This window comes from Sus scrofa, chromosome 1, assembly GCF_054392235.1.
Source record: "Sus scrofa isolate SSC_HxYL_T2T_F1_AM1 chromosome 1, Sscrofa_HxYL_maternal_Yorkshire_Landrace_v2.0, whole genome shotgun sequence".
Lineage (NCBI taxonomy): Eukaryota > Metazoa > Chordata > Mammalia > Artiodactyla > Suidae > Sus > Sus scrofa.
The window spans coordinates 226,436,396-226,461,291 of record NC_139383.1 but is presented as its reverse complement, the minus strand read 5'-3'; the positions used below and the strand labels follow the sequence as shown (position 1 = coordinate 226,461,291).

At 43.7% G+C, this 24,896-nt stretch overlaps 1 protein-coding gene and 1 long non-coding RNA gene across 2 annotated transcripts in view; one reads left to right on the top strand and one right to left on the bottom strand.

Annotated features, from left to right (window-relative positions):
• Window positions 1–24,282, bottom strand: part of GLDC (glycine decarboxylase) — a 111,636-nt gene extending 87,354 nt beyond the window's left edge. Inside the window, exons 1-2 of the mRNA XM_021063878.2 lie at window positions 23,813–24,282; window positions 23,209–23,287 (exon numbers count right to left, since the gene is read on the bottom strand). Of these exons, the coding sequence (XP_020919537.1) occupies window positions 23,209–23,287; window positions 23,813–24,079 (346 nt within the window). The 5' untranslated portion in view covers window positions 24,080–24,282. The remainder of the gene's footprint in view (window positions 1–23,208; window positions 23,288–23,812) is intronic.
• A 169-nt stretch (window positions 24,283–24,451) lies between these two features.
• Window positions 24,452–24,896, top strand: part of LOC146407031 (uncharacterized) — a 40,369-nt gene continuing 39,924 nt past the window's right edge. Inside the window, exon 1 of the long non-coding RNA XR_014822323.1 lies at window positions 24,452–24,613. This is a non-coding gene — a long non-coding RNA (uncharacterized LOC146407031). The remainder of the gene's footprint in view (window positions 24,614–24,896) is intronic.

The following is a 24,896-nucleotide window of genomic DNA, read 5'->3' as shown; positions in this document are numbered from 1 at the left end:
CTTTGTTTGTCAGAATTTCCCAATTATTTTTTTTATGGCCACACCCAAAACATATGGAAGCTCCTGGGTCGGGGACTGAATTCAAGCTACAGCTTGGACCTACGCCACAGCTTCAGCAACGCAGAATCCTTTAACCTACTGTGCCTGAGTGGGGATAGAACTGGTACCTCCTCATTTGGATTCTTAACCCATTGCTCTATGGAGGGAACTCCAGGAATTTCCCAACTTTAACACTTGCCGCATTCCAGGTTTCTTCTGTTCCTTTCACATTTATGCTTCATTTGTAGCAAATAAAAATTCTGCTCTTAATAAAACTGATTTCCCCTTTAAATTGCCTTATACCAGGGAGTTCCCTTCGTGGTTCCCGACTAGGATCCATGAGGATATGGGTTTGATTCCTGGCCTCGCTCAGTGGGTTAAAGGATCTGGCATTGCCATGAGCTGTGGTGTAGGTTATGGATGTGGCTCAGATCTGGCATTTATGTGGCTGTGGTGTGGGCTGGCAGCTGTAGCTCTGATTCGACCCCTAGCCTAGGAACTTCCAAATGCCGTGAGTTTGGCCCTTAAAATAAATAAATAAATAAATAAATAAATAAATAAATAGCCTTATACCAGTAGTTGGCGTGTCTTAAATAACACATGACCCACATTTTCTCTAAAATTGTCCCACTAACTCTTAACACCTTTTTTTTTTTTTTTTTTTCGGTCTTTTTAGGGCTGCACCCACCATAGAATAAGTTTCCAGGCTAGGGGTCAAATTGGAGCAGTAGCTGCTGGCCTTTACCACAGCCACAGCAATGCCAGATCTGAGCCACATCCGTGACCTACACTATACCACAGCTTGTGGCAATGCCAGATCCTTTAACCCACTGAGTGAGGCCAGGGATCAAACATGCATCCGCATGGGTACTAGTCAGGTTCTTAACCAGCTGAGACCCTCTGACACTTTTTCCTTTATGTCTCTGAAATGGCTACTTATAAAAGGCCCTTTACCCAACCAAGAAAATATCATTTATAAAAACTAAATAAAGAACTACCATATGACCCAGCAATCCCACTCCTAGGCATACATCTGGACAAAACTTTCCTTGAAAAAGATATATGCACCTGTATGTTCATTGCAACACTATTCACAATAGCCAAGACATGGAAACAATCTAAATGTCCATTGACAGATGAATGGATCAAGAAGATGTGGTATAGGAGTTCAGGTCCTGGGGCAGTGGAAAGGAATCCAACTAGGAATCATGAGGTTGTGGGTTTGATCCTTGGCCTCACTCAGGGGGTTAAGGATCCAGCATTGCCATGAACTGTGATGTAGTTTGCAGACATGGCTCAGATGTGGCATTGCTGTGGCTGTGACTATGGCCGGCAGCTTTCGCTCCAATTAGGCCCCTAGCCTGGGAACCTCCATATGCAAGGGTAAGGCCCTAAAAAAAAAAAAAAAAAAAAAAAAGGTATATATACACAATGGAATACTACTCAGCCATAAAAAAGAACAAAATAATGCCATTTGCTGCAATATGGATGCAACTAGAGACTCTCATACTGAGTGAAGTAAGTCAGAGAAAGACAAATACCATATGATATCACTTATATGTGGAATCTAATCTATGGCACGAATGAACCTTTCCACAGAAAAGAAATTCATGGACTTGGAGAACAGACTTGTGGTTGCCAAGGGGGGGTGGGGAGTAGGATGGACTGGGAGTCTGGGGTTAATAGATGCAAACTATTGCATTTGGAGTGGATAAGCAATTAGGTCCTACTGTATAGCACAGTGACTATATCTAGTCTCATGATGGAACATGATGGATGATAATGTGAGAAAAAAAGTGTATATATGTGTGACTGGGTCACTTTGCTATACAGTAGAAACTGAAAGAACACTGTAAACCAACTATAATGGAAAAAATAAAAATCATTAAAAAAAGAAAATACCAGTTATAATAAAAAACCCACATGCAGTTTTAACCAGTATTCCCATTAGGGCACTAAGGTAATTAAATAAGAATTATAACAGTTATCAGATGCAGGTGAGACCCTATTTGGTGGTCATTCATATAATGACAAAATGATAATAGCATCTGACATTTTGAACAGTTACTGTTTAACAAATGCTTTCTACACAGCTTTGGAAAATGAGTCTTAAAGAGGATCACTCACCTAATGCTGTACAGCTTTAAATTAAAGGGTTACAACTCAGCCTAACTCCAGCTTCCACACTTTCCCCACTGGGCCAAATTCAGACCTGCTACAGGTACAGCCCTTATACTGAAAGATACTTTCTAGCTACGAATTACCTTACATGGTTCTCTCTTTGCCTTTTGACACATAGTTAGATAATGCTAGTAAGATTTACCTGAAATTTATTAACTACTCAGGAAAATCTCTGCGCCCTTTAAGATCAGGGACTGAGTCACTAAATTTTGGAACTGATTGATTTTATTCTTAAAAATCTAGGTATAGCAATCTCTAAGATGACAAGCTGGCTAAGAAGATGCTTCACAATGTTGTAACCCTACTGAACCCTATATGGCTATTCTCATTAATCTCTCTTTATCCTCAATGAAAACACTTTCACCTTCCATCCTACCCTCCCACTCTTCACGGGAAATAAATTCACAAGAGATGTGTCATTTTGCCAGACCAGGTTAACAAAAGAGAGGAATACATATCAATTTATAAGTATCAGTTTCATGAGTAAATATAATCCAGCTACCAATCTTGCCTTCTTTCCATCGGAAGTTTAGGAAATATTACTGTAAGTACAATAAGACAATATCTGAGGAGATATACAAGTATAGCAACCTTAGGAACAATCATGCAAGAAATCTAATCACTTCCCAAAAGTCTTCGTAGGGCAGAGTGATTAAGAAGCCCAGTAGGAGGAGGGATTAATTAGCAGTGCCTGGCAGGCACCCAATTCAGCAAGACCAGCTTCAATTAAGATCCTTTGCAAAAGGGATATTACGCCATGAGAACAAAAGGTCCAGCTCTCAAATGAGAACAGTCTTTAAAGGGTTTGTCTGTCAAATCAAGAGTTTAAACTTGGAGAGTCATAGAATGTCAAGTAATATGATTTTTTTTCTACATTATAGAAAAATAATTTTATTGGTAGTATAGATAAGTCAGAGAGGAGACTCTGGAAACAGGGAGATATGGTAAGAAGCCAGCACAATAATCCAGGAAGGAGATGGGCCAGGGAGTGTGGTAGGTTAAACTGTATCCTCTAAAAAGATATATTGAAGTCCTAACTCCAGGTCCTAAGTCCTAAACAAGTACATAAAACATCAGTGGCTGGGAATTCCCATTGTGGCTCAGTGGGTTAAGAACCTGACATAGCATCTGTGAGGATGCAGGTTCTGTCTCTGGCCTCGTTCAGTGGGTTAAGGATCTGACATTGCTACAAGCTTCTGTGTAGCTCACAAATACGGCTCAGATCTAGTGTTGCTATGGCTGTGGTGTAAGACAGCAACTGCAACTCTGATTCAACCTCCAGCCTGGGAACTTCCATATGCCATAGGTGCAGCCATAAAAAGGAAAAAAAACCCATCATTGTCTGCTACAAGGGATGCTGATATGTATCTGGAGACCCTCAACTCTCAACTAGAATGCTGGAGAAATCTGATTTTTGCTTTGCAAGAAAGCTCATTCTCTCCCACCTCCAAGCAGGGCTGAGGAGAGAGTTCAATGAGAGAGCTTCAAATAGCACCCAGTTCATTTCTTGTCCATTCAGCAGCCTCCTGCCACCCATGCCCTGGTCCTGTCCTGCTCATGTGCCTTCACTACCCTAGCCCAGATAGGAACCCAGTGGCACATCCCACATGAGTTCAGGGTCTCCAGATATATCTCAGCACCCCCATAGTTGCCAATGTCTTACACACTTGGATAAAACACTTGAAAAATTTTAAAGGCCAATTAACATAAATGAAGAGCAAAATTATAGGTAAGAACCAGAAGCATAAAAATGTTCAAACTTGGAACACACAAGTTTTTAATTCTATAACAGATATACTCTAGTCTCTACAGGACCAAAATTCCCAAGCACCTGTGGGCTCTGCCCCTACCCGGTTTTGGACTAATATGAATAAAACAGGTCCTTCAGAATTCACAGCTTCCAAATTTGTGGATTTTGACTAAACAAGAATAAAAAATAATTCAAAAAATTTTTCAGAAAGTTCCCAAAAGCGAAACTTGAATTTGCCATGTATTGGCAAATATTTGCATATCATTTATATCATATTTACAACTATTTATATAACATTTACATTGTACTAGATATTACAAGTAATTTGGAGATGACAAAGTATATGGGGAGAATTATATAGGCTATATGCAAATACTACATGATTTTATATAAGGGACCTGAGTATCAAGGACTTTGATATCTGTGTGCAGGGGGGTGAGGTGTGGTGGTCCTGAAACCCATCCCTCCTGGATAATGAGGGACAACTGTATTCTCTGGCCCTCATCATAGCTTGGTTTTTATGATCAATTTTATAGTTTATTGGGAACAAAGTGAGTTAATAGAATGAGTAGTCCTCTGTACACCAAGCTAATGGGCACTCAAGAGCCATCGAGAGTAGGGTAGGTACTTGGTCATGCTTCTGAAAGTTAGAATGGTCTGAGAAACCTTTATCATTCACTCATGCATGCTCATCATGATCAGACTACCCAGCTAGAAGCCAAGACAGTGTCTTGAAGAACAGAGAGTTATACTGCTTTTTACTGTGATAAAATCAAGACTTCACCTAGGGAGTTCCCGTCGTGGCGCAGTGGTTAACGAATCCGACTAGGAACCATGAGGTTGCGGGTTCGGTCCCTGCCCTTGCTCAGTGGGTTAACGATCTGGCGTTGCCGTGAGCTGTGGTGTAGGTTGCAGACGCGGCTCGGATCCCGCGTTGCTGTGGCTCTGGCGTAGGCCGGTGGCTACAGCTCCGATTCAACCCCTAGCCTGGGAATCTCCATATGCCGAGGGAGCGGCCCAAGAAATAGCAACAACAACAACAAAAGACAAAAGACAAAAGACAAAAAAAAAAAAAAGACTTCACCTAGGGATTATCGTACGAAGTGAAGTAAGTCAAAGACAAATATCCTATGATATCACTTAGATGTGGAATCTAAAAAAAACGATATAGGAGTTCCCGTCATGGCACAGTGGAAACAAATCTGACTAGGAACTATGAGGTTTCGGGTTCAATCCCAGGCCTTTCTCAGTGGGTTAAGGATCTGGCATTGCCGTGAGCTGTGGTGTAGGTCACAGATGCGGCTCAGATCTGGAGATGCTGTGGCTCTGGTGTAGGCCAGCAGCTACAGCTCCGATTGGATCCCTAGCCTGGGAACCTCCATATTCTGCAGGCATAGCCCTAAAAAGCAGGAAAAAAAAAAAAAAAAAAAAAAAAAGAACACTTCCCAAACAGAACTTAGTGAGTGTCTGTATTATTTCAAATGCTTGTTCACTGGTCACTATTTCTCATACCTACTAATGAAATCTCACTTTGGCCTAATCAGCAGAAGAAACAACTCAGTGCATTTAGAAGGCTAGTTTGAGTTACTATGTTAAATGAGGCCAAGATCCAATGGACATGTAGAAAAGGGGAGAAAAGGGAAAAGTCCACAATCAGTAGTTTATCACTGAATCTATCTGAAATTGAACATAGCAGAATCAGTCTCTAAGAACAAGCTTTGGGGCATGACTGGCCTAAATAAAAGGCCAAATCCTAACCATGTAATGCCACCACTGTACTTAACCATAGATTTAGATTCTTTTCTCCCTTGGAAAAGAATTTTTCTTTCCTTTTTTTTTTTTTTTTTTTTTTTTTTGGTCTTTTTAGGGCCAAACCCATAGCATATAGAAGTTCCCAGGCTAGGGATAGAATCTGAGTTATAGCTGCTGGCCTATGCCACAGGCAGAGAAACACAGGATCCAAACCTCACAGCAACGTTGGATCCTTAACACACTGAGCAAGGCAAGGGATTGAACTTGTGTCCTCATGGATACTAGATGGTTTGTTAAACACTGAGTCACGATGGGAACTCCAAGATTTCTTTCAAGGGGAAATTGTGTGGGATCCTAAAGTCTAAAGTGGCAGCCTTTTTCACCCCATACTAGTAAGAGAAGCATTTTCAAAAAGCACTTGTGTCAGAATTCTGTTGTGGTGCAGTGGAAACAAATCTGAATAGTATCCACAAGGATTCGGGTTCAATCCCTGGCTTCATTCAGTGAGCCGGGGATCTGGCATTGCTGTGAGCTGTGGTGTAGGTCACAGATGTGGCTTGGATCCCACGTTGCTGTGGCTGTGCTGTAGGCGGGCAGCTGCAGCTCTGATTCGACCCCTAGCCTGGGAACTCCCATATACCACAGGCACAGCCCTAAAAAGAAAAACAAACAAACAAAACACTTAGAGACAACCTATCATTCTCCAGATGCTTCCTACAGCCTCACAGAGCAGCCAGATCTGTACCCTACTGTGCCTCCCGGTCATCAAAGTCCTCAACTCTTCAGCAATCTAAGCCTAAGTTCTTTTCTTACAGAATAAATGCCTGCTTCTGACCTTGTTTATTCCTCTCCCTCAGAGTGTTGCATAATGCCCTGGTCCTACTGTACTGAGAACCCTTCTCTAAGAATCCACAGGTGGGTCTCAAACTGTTCCTGCTTCTCAGAATCCAGATGGAATGCTTCCTCCTTACATAATTCCACTAAAGGGCATTTAAAACAGTCACTCACTTGCACCTAAAATGTCAAGAGCTTTGTACCCAAATATACTCTCTAATAGTAACAAGCCGATTTAGCTATTAAATGTCTAGGCCTTGATTTTAATTTCCCACCCATGGGAATTTTGACAAGACCTAGGAAAACATCATTAGAATAATCAGGAAGGCTGTATGGGACAAGACACCTGCTACACCTCAAGATACACACACATACACAGAGCTCTCCACCCTTAGCCTGTTTCCCCAAACTCTCAACCCAATGATTTTTTTTTAACCACAATTATATGGAAAAATGTAGTTATGCTTTTTTTTTGACATCTAAAAATATCATACCCAGGTTTGCAGAGAATGTATATTATTCTGCCGTTTATATTTTTTAAAATGTACATGCATATGCTGTATATTAACAGAATATCTCTGGGATGATTCTCAACAAACTGATAAATGCTTTTCTCTGTATATCTTTTTGCACTTTATTTCCCTTTTTTTTCTTTTTGGCATGTGGAAATTCCCCCAGCCAGGGATCAAGCCCACGCCACAGCAGTAACCAAAGGCCACTTCAGTGACGATGCAGGATCCTTAACCTGCTTTGCCACAAGAGAACTCCCTGTGCTTTTCAGTTTTAGATAATATGACTGTCTTATTTAATCAAAAATTGTAAATTAAACTACAATGTTATGCCCAGAACAAAATCCTCCTTATGAAATACATGGGTACAGAAATATGCAGTCCCCACTGTGGATGGCTGTCCACAGAGCATTTTCCAGGCAGCCCAGCAGCACCCAGCACAGAGCAGCCACTCAGTCAGAGACATAGCCTCCCTCCCACTCCCTGCCCCTCATGTGCTTGGCAAGATACTTGGAAATGGACTCCAAGGAAATCATCAGGCCTGAAAACCAACACTCATATTTGAATTTGCCCAGAAAGGCCTTTTTCTGCCAGACATTGAAGGGAAAAGCTAGGGCTACAATGTGAGAAAAAATACTGCCTTAGCATTTGTCTTGCCAACTTGCAGATCCTTAGCTTCAAAGCTACTTAAGAATCATGGGGTAGGTTCAAGGGTCTCATCAAGAAACAAACCACAAGGAGTTCCCATCCTGGCGCAGCGGAAATGAATCAGACTGGGAACCATGAGGTTGCAGGTTCAAACCCTGGCCTCGCTCAGTGGGTTAAGGATCTGGCATTGCCGTGGGCTGTGGTTGCAGACGAGGCTTGGATCTGATGTTACTGTGGCTGTGGCTGTGGCCGGCAGCTGTAGCTCCAATTGTACCCCTAGCCTGGGAACCTCCATATGCCATGGGTGTGGCCCTAAAAAGAAGAAAGGAAGAAAGAAAGGAAGGAAGGAAGGAAGGAAGGAAGGAAGGAAGACCATGCATGAAGGCATTTATCAGGATTTTCCCAGTGGAAGTCAGAATTTGCATAAAAACTCCATCCTAACGGTGTTGTTTTTCTCAAGTATCACCTAATCATTTGTTTTTCTCTAATATAACTTAATCTCTCCCCTCCCCCATAAATAAGTAGGGTTAAGCCAGGCTTAACCCCATTTACCCAGCCCATAAACCCCACTCAGTCTTGTCAAGTTTCTTTCCCCAGCAAAGGGATGTTTCACAGCCAGAGTCTGCTGAATCATAGAATTTGTTCACTCTAAGAAGGCAAGCCAATCCATGAGCTCTGCGTAGTGTGGAATCATGATATGGAAACTCTGAATTAAAAACCCTTCAAGACTGTCAGAGGGGTGCCCACCCTGTGTGTCAGGAAGTAGTCTGGGCAGCACCCCACAGTCCTGACTTAGGGCTCTGGCCCTCTCACCCTAATCCTTCCAGGCTCTTTCCCATGTTCTTGCTTGCCCAATTAACACCCCACCTTACCCAGCCTCTCATGACCCTCAGGGGTTAGACCCTCTGCCAGGCACCTCCAGCTGAAAGGAGCTGAAGCATGTCCAATCTGTGTTTCTGATGGCTCCTTGGTCCCTCGTCTCCACAGGAGCAAGCAGTCCCTACATCTCTACCTACTCACTCAAAAGACACACAGGTTCAAAATCTTTATACCAGCCATAGGAATATCAGAAGAGCATCCTACGGGGGAATAGTCAGGACAAGGGGCACCATGGCTGTTATTTACTTCTTGGACTTCGGTCGTACTACTTTCGGAGGGAGACCTCTTCCACCACCTCTTTTCATTCAAATCTATGAACATTTTTTAAAGAAACATACAGAGAAACATTACAATTCCTAATATTTACCTGGAACACCTGCTGACTAATGTAACCAAGCCAAATGGTCAGTTTGAAATGTGAATCAGGATGGAATCTTGGAGTATTTGTTTTTCCTCTTTGCTGCCTGGTGGGTACATTGTCATGTCCAGCAGAGCAAAAACAAAGGACGACTATATACTAAAGTCCAACTCAAACAATTTAACATGCTTGCAGAAAAAAATAATTTTTATAGATCAAAGGAATATAGGAATATGGAGAAATTTGTGATCATCCAGCCCAGAATCTCACCAACTAAATTATAATCTCTTTGTGGGCCAGGGTATAGTGCCTGCTAGGCATACAGTTCATGCTCAGAATATGCAGATGAATCGAGGTGTTACAATGAAAATTCACCTAAACTCTACCTGTAGCTAGCTCAATATTCCTAATAACTCACCCATCACAGAATTCACAGTGACAAATCAATGCACAAACTGTTCTCACATCCCTAAAACTTGAGCTTCTGAGAAATTTATAAAGGGAAATTTGCAGCTCTTAAGCAAGTTTTATGAAATAATGTAGTACCTCTAATTATTTCACATTTTCTATGATTTTGTTTCCTTATTGTTTAATCAGTTAGTACATTGATGATACAAACATTGAGAATCCTTACTAAATTTCCCAGTTTGCATGGAGTTCTCTTGTGGTGCAGCAGATTAAGGATCCTGAATTGTCACTGTTGTGGTTCAGGAAGAGCCCTAGCCTGGGAATTTCCATATGCCACAGGTGTGGCCAAAAAAAAAAAAAAAAAAAAATTCCCAGTTCGCATTTTTATTAAAATACCTCAGATTTAACAAGCAAAACAAACCTGAGCAGTCAAAATGGGATCAAAGTTCTTCATACATCATATAACAGAGACTTCTTTGCAAGGCAAGGAGTTCCCTGGTGGCCTCGTGGTTAAGGATCTGCTGTTGTCACTGCCGTGGCATGGGTTACTGCTATGGCTCAGGTTCAGTCCTTGACCTGGAAACTTCCACATGCCAAAAAGAAAAAAAAAAAAGGCAAAGCACAGTGCCATTTTGTGGGAGTGAAAAGAAGACAGAAGGAATGTAAGCCAGAACACCTACCTACCCACAAGCAGCTAACAACCTCATTGTCTAGCAGCACCTCTGAAGCTCCCGAGTTGACTTAGAGGTCAAGCCCCCAACTTCCAGTCCCACAAGGTGGTCACTGAGCTTCCAACCCATTGTGGAGGGGCAGGCCTCCCTCACCTCTCTCCCACCCAGCCCGCCTGTGTGGACCTAAAGTCCTTGGCCACTTGACTTTGCCAATCCTCAACTTCTGCTAAACTCAGGCACTCTACTTCTCTGTTCCTACTACCCGGTCACTAAATGATGCTGGGGTGAGGGGAACCCTAGCTGACCTTACAGATTCAAGCCATGAAATCTCAGGGGATCTTCCATGCAGGTTGATCTAGGTTCCTCACTACCCAGATGACCACGACAGCCTTTCTGGAACTCTCCCACTCCTTCTAATGTTCAGTCTCACTCTTCCTATCTCTCACTCAGATCATAGGATATGCAGCCCCTCAACTCCTACCTCAGAGTGTCCTAATGTCATTGTGTGGACTTTCTTCACTCTAAGAAAGGTCCAGAATTTGACACTGTGGTCTACAACTCCCTGACTTAAAATTTATCCTTTGACGTCTTCAATTACCTCATCTCAAGTTGCTCTGCCTCCCTCCTTTTCCATGATCTATCTCCCAACCCTGGCTTTCCCTTTCTTCCCAATACTCTATCCCTAGGAAATCTCATTCTCACTAATTCATTCAGAACACTCAGTAAATCAGCAACTCGATCTCTCTCTTGAGCTTTAGATTCATATTTCCAACTATTGCTACAGCTTTTACAAAGGCATGTTCTACAAGCACCGCAAATTCAATTCTGCTCACACAAGACCCATGATCTCATCTTCCTCCAGAACCCTCCTCTTCTCCCTGTTCCCTCTCTGTTAATGACATTGCTATCACACAAGAAAAGACACTCAGCCTAAAAACTGGGAGTTCCCGTCGTGGCGCAGTGGTTAACAAATCCGACTAGGAACCATGAGGTTGCGGGTTCGATACCTGCTCTTTCTCAGTGGGTTGACAATCTGGCGTTGCCGTGAGCTGTGGTGTAGGTCGCAGACGTGGCTCGGATCCCACGTTGCTGTGGCTCTGGCGTAGGCTGGCAGCTACAGCTCCGATTCGACCCCTAGCCTGAGAACCTCCATAGGCTGCAGGAGCGGCCCAAGAAATGGCAAAAAACAAAAACAAAAACAAAAACAAACAAACAAAAAAAAAAACAAAACTGACAGTCCCATCTGCTGCTCCTCTGGATCAACTGCCATGTTTGTATTGAAACCATACTTCCCACAGGCTGCTCCTAGCCAAATACTAAACTGAGCAGGAGAACTAATAGAGACTCATTCCTGCAAGATGTGGGACTCTTCTGATGGGTGACTCTGGCTCAAAGGCTCTACTCAGAGGGACCAAAACTTTTTTAGATCTGTGATTTATGATTCTACTGAATCACTTATCCTTCCATCTCTCTCTCCCCCTCCTCCAGGCTCAGACCTGCATCACAGTCTAAAGGCTCCCCTGCTTTTTCCTGCTCACACTCCCAGTAAATTTCTTACATTTTTAATATCATCTTGGTAACTGCTTCCTGGTAGCTCTGAACTAATGCACATTTAAAGATCTCAACTCTAGGGGAGGTCCCATCATGGCGCAGTGGCTAACGAATCAGACTAGGAGGAACCATGAGGTTGCGGGTTCGATCCCTGCTCTTTCTCAATGGGTTAAGGATCCTGCGTTGCCGTGAGCTGTGGTGTAGGTTGCAGATGTGACTCAGATCCCGTGTTGCTGTGGCCCTGATGAAGGCTGGTGACTACAGCTCCGATTCAACCCCTAGCCTGGAAACCTCCATATGCCGTGGGTGCAGCCCTAGAAAAGGCAAAAAGACAAAAAAAATTAAAAAAATAAAGATCTCACCTCTAAATACCCCAACAATCTCCCAGCTAGTCTCCTTGCATCTATCTCAGAGGCACTCTGCAAAACACACACTGAATATGTCACTTTCCTCTGTAATCACTGTTGATGTCTCCCCATTACATAGAGGGAAACAAATATTTTACCATGGCTTTGAGCCCTCCATACCTTCCTTTCCACACCTTTCTGCAGCTCAGTATTCTGCACACATGGTCTACTCATCATCCTCAAATAACCATGCATGTCTACACTTCCATGACTCTGCTCATGCCATAACCTCAGTTGAAGCATTCATCCTATTTGCAGACCTGAGGAGCTATTCAATATCTATCTCCGTATAAGTAGTCACCTACAGTCAGGGATCATATCACGTTTTACCTCCTGAATCTTAAATCCTTAGTGCCTAAAGCAGTTTCTTATCTTCTATAGATAATTAATACATGAGGAATGAAACTAGATGGAGGAAGGTGCAGAAATAGATTTAATGATTGTAGTCTATAACCCAATGATGACAAAGGTGAGTAGGCTGTGGATTTAGTGTATGGTCAAATGGCTCTATGTACCTTAATAGCCCTTAAGAGTAATACCATATTTAAAACACAGTATAATTGATTTCATTCTGATAGCATTGAACCTTTTTTTTTTAGAATTATTTTTTGTTTTTTTCTTTTAGGGCTGCACCCACGGCATATGGAGGTTCCCAGGCTAGGGGTCCAATTGGAGCTGTAGCCACCGGCCTACACCAGAGCCACAGCAACGTGGGATCTGAGCCGCGTCTGCAACCTACACCACAGCTCACGGCAACGCCGGATCGTTAACCCACTGAGCAAGGGCAGGGACCGAACCTGCAACCTCATGGTTCCTAGTCGGATTCGTTAACCACTGCACCACGATGGGAACTCCTGCAGAAGATTTTTAAGGCAGTGAAAACATCTTGTATGCTACTATAGTGGTAGAATCGTGTCATTACACATTTGTCCAAACCCACAGAATACACACCAAGAGTGAACCCTAATGTAAACTATGGACTCTGGGGGATAATGATGTGTCAATGTAGGTTGAAAAAAATGTACCACTCTGGTGGGGATGTTGAAAACGAGAGAGGTTATTAGGCATGTGTGGAACCAAAGGGTATGTGTGAATCTTATTTTTTGCTCAATTTTGCTATGAAACCTAAAACTGCTCTTAAAAAAACATCTATATTGGAGATCCCGTAGTGGCTCAGTGGTTTTAACAAATCCAACTAGGAACCATGAGGTTTCGGGTTCAATCCCTGGCCTCGCTCAGTGGATTAAGGATCTGGCGTTGCCGTGAGCTGTGGTGTAGGCTGCAGATGTAGCTCAGATCCTGAGTTGCTGTGTCTGTGGCACAGGCTGGCAGCTACAGCTCCAATTAGATCCCTAGCCTGGGAACAGCCGTATGCCGCAGGTGCAGCCCTAGAAAAGGCAAAAAACGGAAAAAAAAAAGAACATCTATAAAAAAATTATTTCTACAATCTTGTTTATACTCGTCCCTTCAAAGGGTAGAAACGATTTCCCATTCCTTTGAATATGGAGCAGTCTTAGTGACTCACCCTTATAATGATGTAAGTGATACCATAGGACTTCCAAGACTAGGTCATAAAAAGGAGAGTTTCTGCCTGGCTTTCCTTCTCTCTTGAATCACTGGCTCTGCAGGAATCCAGCTGCCATGTTGTGAGGACACTCAAGCAGTCAGTGGCTAGACCTGTGTGAAAAGGCACTAGGGCCACTAACAGCCAGCATCAAATTGCCAACAACGTGAATGAGCCATCTTGGAGGTGGGTCCTCCAGCCCTGGTGGAGAATCCACCAACATGTGACCACAGCTTTATGAGAGGCTCTGAACTGGAACCACCTAACTTAGTTGCCCCTGGATTCCTCAACCACAGAAACCATGAGGATAATAAATGTTCATTGTTGTTTTAAGCCAGAGTTTCATAATTATTTCTTTCCTTTCTTTATTTTTTTATTTTTGCCGCATATGCAGCATACAGAAGTTCCTGGGCCAAGGATTGAATCTGAGCCACAGCTATAGCAACACTGGGTACTTGAACTGTGCCAGGCTGGGGAATCCAACCTGCGCCACCACAGAGACAATTCTGGATTCTTAATCTGCTGTGCCACAGCAGGAAGTCCTGCAGTAATTTCTTATAAAGCAAGACATAATGAATATAGTAACTTTTGCAAAGAGCCAACTTTTTAAAATATTGTTAATATCATTTATATAAAATCTTGATGATGCTGGATGAATTCCACAATCCAAGATGAAGAGGGAAGAGTTGTTTTACATTTTAAGTTCTTCGAAATAACCTAAATTTCCATTGACAGAGGAGTGGGTCAAGAAGATGTGGTACATATACGCAATGGAATATTTTTTTTTTTTTTTTGTCTTTTTGCTATTTCTTGGGCCGCTCTCGCGGCATATGGAGGTTCCCAGGCTAGGGGTTCAATCGGAGCTGTAGCCACCGGCCTACGCCAGAGCCACAGCAACGCGGGATCCGAGCCGCGTCTGCAACCTACACCACAGCTCACGGCAACGCTGGATCGTCAACCCACTGAGCAAGGGCAGGGACCGAACCCGCAACCTCATGGTTCCTAGTTGGATTCATTAACCACTGCGCCATGACGGGAACTCCCGCAATGGAATATTAATCAGCCATTAAAAGGAATGAAATACCAGCGTTTTTAGCAACATGGATGGACCTAGAAATTATCATGCTAAGTGAAGTCAGTCAGACAATGAGACAGCAACATCAAATGCTTTCACTGACATGTGGAATCTGAAAAAAGGACAGACTGAACTTCTTTGCAGAACAGATGCTGACTCATAAACATTGAAAAACTTATGGTCTCCAGAGGAGACAGTTTGGGGGGTGGGGGGATGTGCTTGGGCTGTGGGATGGAAATCCTATGAAATTGGATTGTGATGATCATTATACAACTACAGATGTGACAAATTCATTTGAGTAATAAAACAAACAAAAACAAAACATTTTAAGTTCTTTCACATGACCTATTTGGCCTCTCATCACTATATGTCAGCATGTTTGTATCCTTTGTATGTCAAAAAATAAAGTCCTGTAAAAAGATTTCAATTTAAAATGGAAACCAAATGTATGAAATGAAGAATCTCACACATGCTCCCTCAGAAGAACAGAACTTAGGGTTCCCTGGTAGCCTAGTGTATTAAGGATCCAGTGCTGTCACTGCTGTTGAGGTAGGAGGTAGATGAGCCCCTGGGCTGAGAAAAGCTGGGACTTTATCAGGCAGAGTAAATTGGGCCTTGTTTCTCTTTGACACTTCAAGGAAAAAGTTAATTGCCGGAGCTGAGCTCTGCTGGAGTAAAAAGGTAAGATGACCACTTCAGTCACTCCTGGGGTCAGAAAGGGAGGGTGCACCAGTCTGTAATAAGTCCTGATACTGTCCTGGCACCCTTTGCTTTGGCATCCATCTCTAACAAAATATTCACACGCATATTGGGGAGGGTTCTGTGTCCAGTCAGGTGTGAGAAATAAAACAAGATAATTGTCTAAAGGTAAACAAAGACCCAGAAGAACGGTCTTACATAAAACTACCTCCGGTACACTCCTCACTCAGGGGGATGCCCGCACCCTTGCTCCTCTTTTGGCTGTGTAATACTGCCTTGCTTCTGACTTAAATAAACTGCTTCTTTGTGTGTGCTCTCCCACATGTTGTACTGTGACTCTAACAATAAACTTTATACCTGTTTTCACAGTCTTTGCCTCCTTAAAATATTCTTGCTTTCAATAGGGGGCAAGAATCAGGGCAATTCTACTTTTACCCTCTAGCTAGTCTACTGGCTAGGATTCCTGGTTTTTCATCCAGGCTGCCCAAGTTTAATTCCTGAAGAGAAAATTAAGTTCTTGCTCCAAGCCATTACTCACTGCTATCTCTCCAAGACCACTATGATGCAAGATGGAGTGAGTTGCCCAGGAACTTTCACATGTCTAAGAACCAATCAAAAATAAGACACGAAAAATAAAATTAAGAACTGAGATGACTGGGTTTCTGTAAACATCTGCTCTACACCAAACTGAGACTTACCTCTGGACCAAGGAATTTCTGCCAAGAATCTCTCCACACTCCAGGCAACAAACTTACTGATTGGGCTGTGGCTGCAAATCCCTCTCTGTTCTCCTTGCCAAAAAACACAGTTCGCCCTAGACCCTCACTTGCTTGCAGCGTCTATAACATGTGTCTCCCAAACTGCAATTCCTTTGCTATTCCCAAATAAACGCAAATATCTGGTAATTTGAGTTTACCTCATTATTTAGATTGATAGTCCAAAACATTTTAATGCTTAAAAATGATAGTCTAGGAGTTCCCATCCTGGGTCAGCGGAAATGAATCCAACTAATATCCATGAGAACACAGGTTGGATCCCAGGCTTTTATCAGTGGGTTAAGGATCCAGTGTTGCTGGGAGCTGTGGTGTAGGCCGGCAGCTACAGCTCCAATTCTACCCCTAGCCTGAGACCCTCCATATGCCTTGGGGGCGGCCCTAAAAAGACAAGAAAAAAAAAAGACTTTAGGAGTTCCCGTTGTGGCGCAGTGGTTAATGAATCCAACTAGGAACCATGAGGTTGCGGGTTCCATCCCTGCCCTTGCTCAGTGGGTTAACGATCCAGCGTTTCCGTGAGCTGTGGTGTAGGTTGCAGACGTGACTCGGATCCCGAGTTGTTGTGGCTCTGGCGTAGGCTGGCAGCTACAGCTCTGATTCGACCCCTAGCCTGGGAACCTCCATGTGCCGTGGGAGCGGCCCAAGAAATAGCAAAAAAAAAAAAAAAAAAAATAAGATTGGAACTTTCAGGCACACCCACTGATGGGGAAGGGGGGAGGGGCTGCAGGGTAAGTTCTGTACAACAACAGATTTGATGAGCTCCTGGGATGGATAATATATTTCTGTGCTGGGAAATTGATTCATCCCAGTTTCATGGGGAAAAAGCATCTGTGCTCAGGACCCTTCCAGACTCCACCCTGCATACCTCTTCATTTGGGTGTACACCTGTATCTCTTATAATATCCTTTATAATAGCTGGTAAATGTAAGGAAAAGTTTCTCTGTGTTCTGTGAGCCACTGTAACAAAAAAATTCAGACAGAAAAGGGAGTCCAGGAGTTCCTCTCATAGCTCAGTGGTTAATGAACCCAAGCTCAGATTAGACCCCTAGACTGGGAACCTCCATATCCCATGGGTGCGGCCCTAAAAATGACAAAAACAAAAACAAAACCGGGGTTCAGGAGTTCCCATTGTGGCTCAGTGGTTAACAAATCCAACTAGGAACCATGAGGTTGTGGATTCAATCCCTGGCCTCGCTCAGTGGGTTAAGGATCCAGCACTGCCATGAGCTGTGGTGTAGGGCGCAGACGTGGCTCAGATCCCGCACTGCTATGGCTATGGTGCAGGCTGGCAGCTACAGGTCCGATTAGAACCCCTAGCCTGGGAACCTCCATATGCCTCAGGTGCAGCCCTAGGAAGGACAAAAAAAAAAAAAAAGAAAAAAGAAAAAAAAGAAAAGGTGGTTCAGTTTATAGGGTTTTGGTCAGAAGCGCAGGTGACAGCCCTGACTTTTGATTGACATCTGAAGTGGGGGCAAGTCCTGTGAAATCTGAGGCCATATGCAGGTAGCATAAAATAATTATGCTTAATAGCATAAAATAATTATGCTATTAAGATTCCATCAAGGGTGAGACTACAACACTCAATTCTATAATTATGCTTTGCACATTGCATTTGGCCATTTTTTTTTCCTCAATGAAGATACTGCCTTTTTCTTTGAGTGTTTCCCTCCTTATAACATTTACACACAAAAACACATAGTCAAAGTAAAGATACTGTCTTTGTTTCCAACAGAAGACATATATACATATATTTTTTAAATCTTTTTAGGGCTGTACTTGTGGCATATGGAGGTTCCCAGGCTAGGGGTCTAATCGGAGCTGTAGCTGCCAGCCTACACCACAGCCACAGCAATGCCCAATCTTTAACCCATTGAGGGAGGCCAGGGATGGAACCTGCATCCTCACGGATGCTAGTCAGATTTGTTTCAACTGAACCACAATGTGAACTCCCATATTTCAACTTAATTTTACATTGTTTTAAGAAATCTCTGTTCCTTCCTGTAAAATTTGATTGAGATGATCATTGTACAATTATAAATGTAATAAATTAATTGAGTAATTTAAAAAAATTAAAAAAAGAAATCCCTGTTTAGTCCACATTATTTCTGTACACATACTATTTTATTCATAGTTCTTATGATGTCTTGGACATTTTAACTTTCTGTCTCAATTTATATTAAGGTAAAATCTAAGCTCCTTGAGGATAATGATTATGTTTATTTATACATTTCTTCTCACAGTGCCTTGCCCACAACAAATAGCCATAAACATTACAATTTAGGCAACAGATTGTCCAAGGTATCAGATCAGCAGGGGTCTGCCTAACAAGAATAAAAAAAATATAAAGACAGAATAGATTCTGTTTTGAGAGTCTAGCCACACAAATAGACAATAGCCAGAACATAGATAATCATAGAACGTTCACCCACAATCTGCAGCAACCTGCTCAGGACAAACTACCCTTGAAACCAGCCTGCTACAGGTTAAACTTACAGAAAGCCATCTTTTGCTATCTCCAGTGACAACAGAGGAAAATAAACAATAACTTCTCTAACAACTAGCCCCAAATGGCTACGACTCGACTAGTAACTGACAGCTTCCCTAATCTTGGTCCCTGCTTCTAATTTAGGACCAACCAGACAAAGCCGAAAATGCATACCAACCAACCATATAGGAAGCCCTGCTTTAGTTGGCCCACGTACAGCTTGCCCAGGACAACAGGGCACACCTGAAAACTTCCCTTTCTTTCACTGCAGGACCTTCCCACTCCTCTACAAAACACAAGGCTGACTCCTATAGCCAGCCTTTGCTTTTCCCACTTGCTTGTCTTTTATTTCCATAGTCGTATAATGAAAATCCATTGGAATTATCCTAGATAAAAATAAAGTAATAATTGATATATGCTGGAACTGAAAGAGCTAAGAATGGCCAAAGGAGAGACACTTGACAACAGACTTTAATTCAGCTGAAAGATAACTGACGTTCACAGCCTGGGGAATAGCTGCCCTGTCTGTGTCCTTGGGGTCAGTTCAGGAGAGTGCCCAGTCCCAGCTGGGTGACAGAGTCGCCACCTACAGCTACATTACACAACACCCCCCTCTGCTCACTCCTCCATTAACCATTTATTAAAATCCCCTCTAAACAATATAGCTTAGAACATTAAGTCCTCACAAGCGCATTAAAAGTCTCATTCTGACAGCTCAGCTGGTTCATTGCTGGTTGAATAACTTGAACATTAAAGGGTTTAGTGACCCCTCTCTCTTCCTAATCAAGCTCACAATAAGCAATGTACAATTTTGTGTAAACTTTAAATTCTGCAGCTTCTGTGAAGTTATGGACTGGTTCAGTCTTGTTAGTTTGAGATGATTCCACGGAAAATACACAGAGAGGGAGACCATAGCTGAAAGTGATTGGCATGGTTCATAAACAAAGTATTTATATGTTGTATTAATTTCAAAATAAATACGCAGTTATTATAGAAAATCTAGAACAAGTAAAGGAATAAAAAAGAAATCTAAAACTACCCAAAAAGGCACCATCCAGGAGCTCCCTTTGTGGCTCAGCGGAAACAAGTTTGATTAGTATCCATGAGGATGCAGCTTCGATCCCTGGCCTCCCTCAGTGGATTAAGGATCTGGCGTTGCCGTGCACTGTGGTATAGGTCACAGACGTGGCTGGGATGTGGAGTTACTGTGGCTGTTGCATAGGCCAGTGGCTACAGCTCTACTAGCCTAGGAACCTCCACGTGCTGCGAGCACAGACCTAAAAAGAAAGTTTTTAAAATTCAAAAAGGCACCATCCAGAGAAAGAATGTTCCAATTTACATATATCCTTCTAGTTTTTTTCCCTTTGCATATGCAGGTGGGAGAAGGGAGATTCACTTGAAGGGGATGAATCTGATAGGGTTTTGAACTGAGTAGCTTTGCTTGTTTCTCTGAAGTAGGGCTTACTATGAAGCCAACTAATGCTCAAGGTATTCTTTTAAGGCACTTCCTGAAATGTCCAAGGGAGGGGAGCATCCCTGCGTGACAGATGAACCATCTGTACTTCCCTGACTTTGTCAGGTCACTCTGCTCTGTCCTGTACATTCTGGTCCCTCTGGCTGCAGAAGCCTTCCCCAGGCTTGTCCAGCAGAGACATTACTATTTATCCTTCAATACCCAGCCCTGGTCAGCACCTCTGTCACTCCTTTGCTTGCCCTGGCAATGGACCTGAGTGTTGTCACTGTGTTCTCACTCTGTTGCTGCATTTCCACTAGTGAAGTTGGCAAATGGCAGAGTGATCCCAGTGTGACTGGACTTGTGCATGCCTATAAATGGGATACTTCAAAGTCAGGACTTTGAAGGAATTATCTGATTTATACACCCACCCCGCCTTGTGCAAGTTTCTTATCCTCTGTATGCCATGGTTTCTTCTTTAAAATGGATAATGGTAGTTATCTCACAGGGTTGTAATAAGGATTAAATTAATACATGAAAAGCACTTTTAAAAGTGCCAGTACGACTTTGCTGTAGAGCAGAATTTGGCACAACATTAAAAATCAACTATACTTTAATAAAAAAATTTTGGAGTTCCTGTCAAGGCTCAGTGGTTAACAAATCTGACTAGGAACCATGAGGTTGCAGGATCCATCCCTGGCCTCGACCGGTGGGTTAAGGATCCCACGTTGCCATGAACTGTGGTGTAGGTCGCAGACATGGCTCGGATCCTGTGTTGCTGTGGCTCTGGCATAAGCTGGCAGCTCCGATTAGAACCCTAGCCTGGGAACCTCTATATGCCGTGGGTGCAGCCCTAGAAAAAAGGCAAAAATAAGACCAAAAAAAATTTTTTTTTATTTAAAAAAGTGCCAGTACCTGGTAAGAACTACATAAATGTTTGAAATAAAGCTATGCATTAGAACTAACCCAAGTATCTCCATGCTGCTTACATCTTTCACAATCTTTTTTTTTTTTTTTTTTTTTAAGCAGTGAGGGATTCAAGACCCATAACTAGCTCTTATTAGTTTTCTCTGTACAAGGCGAACAAATATTTGGTCTAGAATTCCTCTCTGACTACAGCAAGAACACAGGCATTCAGCATTCACGTGAAATCAAGTTTGGGTAATGCTGCTCCACCAGTAAATGTAAATGCTACTACTAAAGGTTACTGTACCAATTTCCTCTCCCCACATGGAACACATTCATTAACAATGACCCGTGCATACCTGAGTAAAGCACTGAGGCCTTTCTGATGCATTCTGTCCCCCCATCCCCTCACATCCCCTTCCCTACCCCAACTCACTTCCAAGAAGCCAGCTTTATTGGAGAGTCAGCCCACTTCAGGGCAAGGGGTTGCAGGGTGGGGGGGACTTCTGACTGCAGTATTTTCTGAGTCACCTCAGACTAACCAGGTGGAGTCAGTCCCAAATCTCACAGAAGCCTAGTTTAAAGTATACACTTAAACTGCAAATTATTTGTCAGAATCCTGCTTCCAAAGAGAGGAGGAGAAATGGAATACCCCAAGGTTCAAATTATTCAGCTGGAAACAAGCAGCTGAATTAAAAAAAGTCTAGACAGGGAGTTCCCATCGTGGCGCAGTGGTTAACGAATCCGACCAGGAACCATGAGGTTGCAGGTTCGGTCCCTGCCCTTGCTCAGTGGGTTAACGATCCGGCGTTGCCGTGAGCTGTGGTGTAGGTCACAGACGTGGCTCGGATCGCCCGTTGCTGTGGCTCTGGCGTAGGCCGGCAGCTACCGCTCCAATTAGACCCCTAGCCTGGGAACCTCCATATGCCGTGGGAGCGGCCCAAGAAATGGCAAAAAGACAAAAAAAAAAAAAAAAAAAAAAAGTCTAGACAGCTTTGACATGGTTCCTCCACTCCAGTGCTCATGAACATTTTATTTTAGTATATTGGAAAAGGGCTGACCTAAACAGTCCCTGACTTTGAAAGTCTCAGGAAGGCATTTGCTCATTCAAATATTCATCAATGGCTTGCTTCACAAACATACAACTCTTCACTCTGAACATCCAATAAATCAGGATTCTGATCTCCTAAAATTGAAATAGATAAGGTTTCCAGCTATCCCCAGGGCTTGTTCAATTCCAATGAAGGAAAAAGGGCACATTTTCTTCTATGAACAAGGTCCCTGACATCAGGGGAAATGGTTCAGATTTGAAACCATCAAAGAGAGCAGCCCTCAGCACAGCTTGAGTTATAGCATCAGCCAGCTGGAGCTGGACCTGCTTCATACCTCAAGTTCTCTAAAACAAAATCAAGATTGCCTTCTAAACATTCCTTCTGTTCCGAAACCTAAAACAAAACAATTGCCTTCTCTTCACTTGACTCCACAGAGAGTAAGAGATAGCACTTTTATGATTTAAAACCATAAGAATTCTGGGGTTTTGTTTGTTTGTTTTTAAATCTCTTCAGCTCTGCCTATCCCCTTGAATGTTTCTGTGGATTCTTGCTCAGTCCGTGGAAGTCAAATGCTTACATAAAAATACCTTTGAAAGGCAATCTTCAGCCCACTAAAATATAAAATAAAATTCTAGGAGAGTCTATGAGTAAACTAAGATTTCTTAACCAAGCATGAATTTTATTTGTGTTCTGTAAAAATCACTCAGATTTTAAAAATACTACTGCCTTTCAGTTGGTATAAATAATAAAGTTTGGATGTAAGGTAAAATAATTTGAACATTTGGAAACTACTTCAAATATATAACTTTGGGAGAGAAGGCCACGTGTCTGGGCCTCCCATATTTGTCACTTCCCTATTTGCCTGATTGCAGGCAAATCCTTTTTCCCTTCTGAATATCCTGAGGAGCAAAGTGACACCTCTCAAGCCAAAGAATGGGAGAACCACAGCCCTGGGCAGGTGCCTGAAGAGATGGGAGTCCTCCACACATGTTTGTGCACTGCCTTCCTCCTGGGAAGTTTCCTGGCTCCTCTCAGAGCCCTGAAATAAAGAACTGACTGCTACGGTAAATAAATATTTCACTGTGTCCCCCTCCTTGCAGTACTCGCGCTTTTATACATATTCTGGGTCCTGAGCAATCCTAACACACAGCTGAAATTTCAGAGACGAGAGAAGACAAATAGGCCAGAGCAAGTGGAGTTTCCCGGTCACTTACAGATAGGGTCATCCATTTTCAAGGGTCTTTTCAAGCGGATGCTGGCGGGGACCGTCTTCTCAATCAGCTCATCAACGCTCTAAAATTAAAATGCAGGTCCGTGAACACTAAAGGCAGAGGAAAGTGCTTCTGAGTTAAAAGAGTCACCTCTGTATTTTGCATGTACAAAGGCTTGTGGGAACTTCCTTTAAATTGTCTAATTACTGTTTCTTTTTAAAAAGAACAAACCAAAAATCACTTGGAGAAAAAAAAAATAATGACCCGGGGGAGTGATACGGCCACTCCGGGTTAACTTCAGTCAGCAACCAGAGGTAATCGGATAGATCAAGAGGTCCTTATTTTGCAAAGTTAGAACTTATCGGCAGGGCAATTTAGGTTGAAAAATTCGGTTTTGAGGCGTGAAAAGGGTGGAGAAGTAAGCGGCTGGGAGAAAGCTAGGGGACACAGACAGAGAAAACGGGCTCGCTTCCCCACCACGGCCCCGGACTAGGGTGCAAGTCCCATGCGGAGCAAAGCAGAGATCCTGAATGTAGCTGGGAGGCCGCGAGGGCAGAACCCGGGAGGGCAGAGCCGAGGCCCCGGAGGGCCGAGATGGGGTCCTTACCGCCAGCCCCAGGGCCTGTAGCATCTCCCTCTGGTCTTTGTCCCCGGGTCCGATATGCCTCCGAGCGAAGTCGTCGTGTCTGGGCAGGAGGCGCTCGAGGAGGCGCGAGGCCGCAGCCCCGCGACTGTCCCCGCCACCGTCCCCGCCACCGCTACTGCTGTCACGGCCCGAAGGCGCCCAACGGAGCCCCGCGCCTCCAGCCAGCCGGCGGCTGCCTCCGACTCCACAACCCAGGCGCAGCCCCCAGGCCCTGGCGCATGTCTGCATGGTCGTGGTCGCCGTCCCTTGCCCCGGCCCGTGAGGGTCAGCCGCGCTTTCGGCCCCTCTTCTGGTCGCGGTTCCCTGGGTGATTGCTGCCCTGGGGTAGCTGGAGCCCCTTCCCGCTGAATGACCGGAAGGACAGATTGAATTTCAGGTGCAATGAATGGGTGCCGCGCTGAACCGGAACACGCGCGTAAAGTTGTTACTCCACGCAAGGCACCTGCTCCGCACACTTTAAGCTTCGGTCTGGGGGTGGGCAGGGGGATAGGGCCAGCAAACGCTCGACCAATTAGAGTGAAAGGAAGGGCAGGGGAGGAGTCTACCCCGCCCCCGCCCCCTCTCCCTACCCACTCCTCAGGCCCTCGGTGGAGTCGCGCTGCTCCTGCCCAGAGCTCGCCACCCTCGGTGGTTCTTACTCCATCTCTTGTTGATGTGAGGCCGGTGCGCTCTATGCGCTCGTGCCAGAGGCCATCGGGAAGTGCCTGGGAGATTCAGCTGAGATGGAAGATGATTCCGACAGGGAAGCCAGACTCAGAGTTGGTTAGTCTCCATTAATATTGAGGTATCTTTCGCTGTCATATCTCATGGAAACCAGTATAGGCAGATGAGAGTTTTTATATCCTTTTGGAAATCGTGGGGAAGTTACTCAACTTCTCAGCTTCGGTTTTCGAATCTCACACAGCTAGATGGGATTTAAAAAGAGATTAGACACTGAAAGCACTGCCGCAACACTAGCCTTAAACTAACACTCTCCTCTCCCTTTCTCTCTTCCCCCCAACCTCCCTCACTGGCTTGTATGAGTTTGCGTGTGTATGGTATAAAA